Source organism: Echinops telfairi, unplaced genomic scaffold (genome assembly GCF_000313985.2).
Source record: "Echinops telfairi isolate 266 unplaced genomic scaffold, ASM31398v2 ScPeMD7_7410;HRSCAF=8448, whole genome shotgun sequence".
Taxonomy (NCBI): Eukaryota; Metazoa; Chordata; class Mammalia; order Afrosoricida; family Tenrecidae; genus Echinops; species Echinops telfairi.
Window position 1 is genome coordinate 15,376,717 of NW_022111310.1, and position 6,834 is coordinate 15,383,550.

General features: G+C 37.5%; 1 protein-coding gene across 1 annotated transcript in view; it reads right to left on the reverse strand.

The window, feature by feature from the left end:
* The window catches only part of SHOC1 (shortage in chiasmata 1), an 80,759-nt gene that overhangs the window by 35,621 nt on the left and 38,304 nt on the right, over positions 1-6,834 (reverse strand). Inside the window, 3 exon segments of the mRNA XM_004711035.2 lie at positions 1,859-1,963; positions 2,675-2,851; positions 4,968-5,081. Coding sequence (XP_004711092.1) covers positions 1,859-1,963; positions 2,675-2,851; positions 4,968-5,081 — 396 coding nt within the window.

Sequence of the window (6,834 nt, forward strand, 5' to 3'; positions counted from 1 at the left end):
ACCTTTATATTTTCTCTACTTGGTTAACTCCTTAAAACAACAAGAAGTCCATCTAAGGGTAACAGGTTCCATCCTTTCTGCCACTACTATGTATCTCTATAGCTATATACTAGAGGGCTTCAAAAAGAAAATTACCACTATCCTTTAATTCTATTTTCCCACAAACTTTTTGAAGCCCTCTCATACTACCCTGGAGGGCTCGCTCACACTACCCAACCCAAAGGAGCCCTCCTGGTGGTAGGAATGCTAACCACAAGGTCAGCAGTTACACCCATTAGATGAGGCTTTCTATTCCCATGATGATCTGCAGCCTCAAACACACACAGAGGCAGTTATTCTACTCTGTCCTATAAGGTTGCTGAGAGTGAAATCGACTCATGGCAGTGAATCTGGTTTTTGTTTTGTTTTCCGTGCTACTTGTTACACTCTCCTGAATTTACTCTCCTAGATTAAAGCCCAGAGGGAAATTCTATACCTTGCTACCAAGAGAGTCAGAGCAAACTTGAAGCCAGGAGAAAATGTAGAGTTCTGGGAGAGAGCAGAGCAGGCAGGCAGCTCCCCCACCCCCAACCCCTACCCCCACCACACAAACTTTTCTTGCCCCACCCCCACAGAGAGAAGAGAAGAAAGACCACTTAATTTGCTCCTTGATTTCAAGAAGTGTAAGGAGTAAAGGGAGTCCTAGTTATGCGGTGTTCCTTGCTAACTGAAAGGTAAGCTATTCTACCCTATGAATCACTGAGTGGGAGAAAGAAGTAGCAGTCCACAACTAATGATTACAGCCTTGGAAACTGTGCAGTTCTACCTGGTCTGTAGAGTCGCCATGAGTCGTAATTGACTGGATAGCAAAGGTTTTGGTTTTGTGTTTAGAAACATGAGAATGCTCTCCATTAAAACTATCCAAGGCAGTTCATATGACTTGTTACTTAAGAGTTTGAGAAGTTAATTTTCCATCACGAATTTTACTCTTATGGTATACTTCAAGGTAGCTTGATGGTAATATCAAAGCATGATTTTGTAAATGCAATTCTTTGAGGAGCCCAAACAAACAAACCAACAAACAAAACTACCTAAGTATATAGCACTCATTTAATTCTAGAGTAAATTATCAAATGATTAAAGGTGAAAATACTTTGAGCAATCCATTATAAATGTTATTTCCCTAACACAAGACAATGATAATTGACAGTAGAGTATTGTCATTGTATCCTCTCTACAGCATTAGGAGCTCATATATTCTATTATTTTATATATTCTGCCTTAATATTATGCTTTACTAGTGACCTCATATGTGATAAGACTGAGCGTCTTTCACGAAAACCAAGAAGTATAATGAAAACAGGCAACTAAATAGAAGGTCATTTGATATTACACCCTTAGACTCTTTCCTGGTTTGTACTAGGGCTATAGAGTCCCAATCCTCAATTGTCTGTGGATGGAGAAAAGATAACCTGGTCCAGAATATGCCCGACGGGTTTAATTGGAGGAGAAAGGAAAAGCACAATACTGGGCTTTCCAGAGGAAGTAGTAAGTTATATTTAAAAGTAGTGTATAAGAATGATTTTACAATCAAATCTGCTTAAGAACATAAGGACTCTGTACTTATGCCTAGATAAGAGATAAAACTGATATTTTTAGTTGATGATAATTGTTAAACATAATTTATTCTTATGATTATAAGCAGAATAAAATATGTACTCCATTACAATTATGTCCAAAATGTATGTAATCTTTAGTGCAGAAGTAAAAAAAAACTTATTATTTCTTATAAGGTGAATTTTTCCAGGAAAATAAAGCTTATTTTAGATGAGATATTTCAACAGAGAAAAAATACAGAAATACAAAACTTCCAACCAACCCAATGCTGTGTCCAAGCTACACGTTAAAAGGATATCTCTAGTTGTTACCAGAATATGTAAAAGAGCAGCATGCTTGAATGTCGTTTCTCTTTCATCATTTATACCTAAGTAGGCATATTGAAAAACATATTGAAAAACGTAGAATATATATTAGAATTTTAGAATACACATCAGAACACTAAATAATAGTTAACATTATTATAGAGTTATGCCTTTATACATGGCTGTGTAATTTCTGTCTTCTATTCTCAAGTTTTGTTAATTCATTATAATAATTCATACATCTATATTATTTAAAATATGATTCTTCTTTATTTTTTCATCCTCACCTGAGGTAAAAACTTTATTTCAGAAGCAATCATGTTAAGAAAAAAGTAACTTATTGTTGCATTATAAGTAAACATACAAATTTAGCCTTTTATACACTTTTTTTTACGATAGTATTGCTTTGATACAGGCCTAATAGTATATCTTTTTTTAATACTAAAAGGTAGTTTATTATTTCATCTAGTTAATACTTAAAAATAACAAAAAGTTACACAAAACTAAATTATATCATATGGAAGTTTTATAATATTAATGAAAAATATGAAATATCTGACAAAAACAATTAAACTGTTAGCTGTATTTCCATATTGTGTCTTTTTTAAATGATATTTTTATTGACATATCCCAATATCTGTTCACATACAGTTCTGTTGTTGAATCCCATCGGGTGGGGCATACAATCAACAATGCTATCAGCTCCCCTTCTCCCCTCTCTTACTGTGACTTCAAGGAACCATTACGCCTGTGTGATTTTTATTTATACTCACCTAAGTGACTAGAATCACTTATTACTTTTTCTTGTTCCTTTAAAAGGAACCTTGACTGATCAAAGATAATAGTGGCAAATTTCCAATTATCAGCAGGGAGCACACCGAGGCATGCAAGCTTTCTTAAGATAGGAGTAGCCGCTGCTTCTAAGAAACAGTATGCTCGGGATTGGCTAGCTGCAAAAGAAAAACATTAACATTAAAATGGTTTGCTCATGGTTGAAACCAATTAAAGAATACCACTTCATGAAAGCCTGAATTTCTTTAAAATGTTTTTAAAAGTTTATCTTATTTATGTATTTTAAACAGTTTTATTGGCATCTACTTCACATATCATTCAATTTACTCATTCAGTAATATTAAGAACATTTGTGCAATCATCACCGCGATCAATCTCAGGACATTTCCTCCTCGTCTTCATTGGTTGTTAGCTCCCCTATTACCCTCCATTCGACCTGCCTTGCCCCTATCCAGTTCTTTCTATAGATCTACCTATCCTGGATTCCAGGCAGAAAATCACACATAGCAAAACACAGTCATATAGAATTATATAAAGTAAACAAACAAAATCCCAACAATGACTAGACAAAACATGTAAAACCTCAATCAAAGAGAATTTTGATGGAAAATATTAGAAACTAAAACAATTTTAAAATGGGTCAAAAGGGAGATCAAATGATAGGGTATTACATTTTAACATAACTACAGCTGCCATAATTGACTTTACAATGTTTGCTCTATGACAGCAAGGCAAGTCATATCCCTTAACTATGGTCAAAGGGATTCACTGGAGGCTTAATGTGCAGACCCAGCAAATGAATTTTGGGCTTCCACTGCCACCCACAGCCTCTGCAAACCAAGAAACTCTGAACTTTTTTTTTAAATCATTTTATTGGGTCTCATACAATTCATCACAATACATAGGTCAATTGTGCAAAGCTCACCCACACATTTGTTGCCCTCATCATTCCCAAAATTCGCCCTCCTCTTGGGTTCCCAGAATCAGCTCATTTTCCTTTTTCCCCTTCCCCCTCCCTCCCCGCTCCCCCATGAACCCTTAATAATTTATAAATTATTATTATATCTTATCTTACACTGCCCGGCTTCTCCCTTCACCTACCCCTCTGTTGCCCATCCCCCAGAGAGGAGGTTATATGTAGATCCCTGTGATCAATTCCCCCTTTCTATGCCCCCCTTCCCTCCTGGTATCGCCACTGTCACCCCTGGTCCTGAGGGGTTCATCTGTCCTAGAATCCCTGCATTTCCAGTTCCCATCTGTACCGCTGTGCATCCTCTGTTCTAACCAGGTTTGCAAGGCAGAATTGGGGTCACGGTACTTGCAAGGGCGGGGTAGGGGGGAATATGAACTTCTATACAAATTCTTTACTGAGTTAAAATCATGAGGTTGCCTAGAAGCTATTTCAGGGTATTTATACCAAGTAGAACAAATCTGGAAGCAAACTATCTCATCTGACTCCCACAGAACTGCTGACCTCTTGCAAAGCAGTCACATGTTTAACCCCTGCACCACCAGAGCTCTTCTCATGGCCACCTAAAGACCATAAATAAACTTGAACCAAAAGAAGGAAAAGATATTCATGAATTTGTGTCGTATTTTCTTATTGATTCTAATAATAAGCATAATGTTCTTAAGCAGGCTGTTCTTTAGGAGCCAAAGAATATTCTTTGCTGCACAATAAAATTATAATCAATGTAGGAATAATAGCAACTTATTTACACCTTCCTGATAGAGGGTAAAAGAGCAGAGATAGCAGTCATGAGTTCACTTTCCAGACTGGGACGGTCAGTCTGTTATTCTCTAATGACTGGAAAGAGGCAGCAGCAGTTTAAATGAAGGAAGGGAAAACACTTGGTGGTCTCAAAGGCAGTGAAGAGGGTTGTCTTGGATTGAAAATAGGAGTGTAATTAAGAAATAAAAGCAACTTTGAGCAGCCAAATCTGAAACAAAACAAAAACCAAACTCATTGCCAATGAGTCAATGTCGACTCATAGGGAACCTATAGGCCAAGGCAGAACTGCTCTGTGAATTTCCAAGACAGCAACTATTTATGGAAGTAGAAAGCCCCACCCTTCTCCCACAGAGAGGCTGGTGGTTTTGAACTGTAGACCTTGAGGGGGTCGCAGTCCAGCGTGTAACCACTACATTACCAAGGCTCCTCTTATCTGAAACAAGTAAAGAAAATTACATGGAAAAAGAGGTGTGTCCTAGATAACCAAGTAAGAGCTTTTAAATTCAGTAAATCTGAATGCATTTTAAAAACATATAGCATACCTGATGCTTGAATTTCAATGATATGATCTGCTCTTCCTTGATTTATTTTCTCTAGGGTTTTATTAGTACAAACATTAGGACTTTCTTCTTGAGGAGTCAAAGGAAGTGCTTCATCTTGAAATCCTAATTGAAAAAAAATAAGTTGCATTGTTTAGGCGAAGCTACTTAAATGATTTTTATCTCAAATATGACTACAATTACTAAAGGTGTTAGAAACACATCCGTTTTAAATTCAACGACTATTCCATTTCAAAAGATCTAATTGCACTGGGTAGTAAGTCGAATGATATATAAGAAAAAATATTAGCATCAGAGCAGTGTTTCAATCTCAATCCTTATATTAGTGTCAGTTTTCTCAACATAAAATATGAATATACCTATTTTGAATATAGCTGTAAGGATTAAACACCAAGAATGTATATATACATTCTTGCTATATAAAAGGCACCTACCAATATACTTCATTTCACTGTGACTTTCCACATATTCTTCCTTCTGCAAGGAATCGCCTGCCCAAGCCCTTTCTTAAGTAGAGCAAGTCTTTTTTGTCTTTAATCATTTTATTTGAGGTTCTTACAGCTCTTATAACATTCCATACACCAAATGTATCAAGCATATTGGTAAATATGTTGCCATCTTCATTTTATAAACATTTCTATTTGAGCCCTTGGTATCAGCTCCTCTCCTCTTTCTTCTGTCCCTCCCACCCTCGTAATCCCTTGATAAATTATAAATTATTGTTTTCATATCTTACACTGACCACTGTCTCCTTTCACCCACGTTTCTGTTGTTCATCCCTCTTGGGGGAGAGGTGTTTACGCACTGATCATTGTGATCAGTTCCCCCTTCTTTTCCCTCCTCTTCCCCCTACCCTCCTCGTATCCCTACTCCCATTTCTGTTCCTGAGGGTTTATCTGACCTGGATTCCATGAGCTCTTATCCGTACCAGTGTACATGCTCTGGTCTAGCCCAAAGTGAAAGGCAGGATGGGGTCATGATAGTGGGGGGTGAGGAAACCTCAAGGAACCAGAGGAATATTGTGTGTTTCATTGGTACTATAGTGTGCCCTGGTTGACTCATCCCTTCCTTGTGACCCTTCTGTGAGGGGATGTCAAGGAGAGCAATTCTTAACTCACCCTTCAACTACCACTTATTTTCTATAAAAAGGCTTATGTAACTCCCCACTCTAATTCCAGGTCAGCAAAGTGCTCCCCTTTTTTCCTTCTTCAACACTCCTCCTGACACAACTTTCTGTTTGCAGTGTTCTTACTTTTGTCCTAGGGTATCGTACTGTGGAAAAGGCAAGTCAATCAGTACTGCTACACAATCATAGAATCCTTGCTTAAACAAGAGTATTGAAATATGATGCCATTCCCGGAAGAATTGTACACTCTTGGATTTACACCACATCAAAATGGCAGTTTGGGCATACTTGAGGGACCCAAATAGTGTGACTTTTCAATGTTCTTTGAGTTTGGAAAAGAAAAAGAAGTCTTAAGAGGCAAGATCAGGACTATGGGGTGGATGGGGGTATGGTTTTCTCCTCCAAATTCTCGTGAGGCAGACAGCTCTTGTTACCCTTCAAGAATGAATAGGTGCATTGTTGCGATGGAAAGTAATTCCTCAGCACAACTTTCCTGGCCTTTTCCTCACTAATGCAGTTTTCCATTTTCTTCATAGTAAGCCTCTGTGATATCTCGTGTCATTGGAGAAAAATCTATCTTTGGAATCCAAAAATACAGCTGTTGTATTAGTCTGGGTACTTTGGAGAAACAAATCCACAGCAACTCATGTATAAGAGAGAGTTTTATGTAAAGAAAAGGTGCATCACGAAAATATCCCAACCCAATGCTGCCCAAGCCCACAA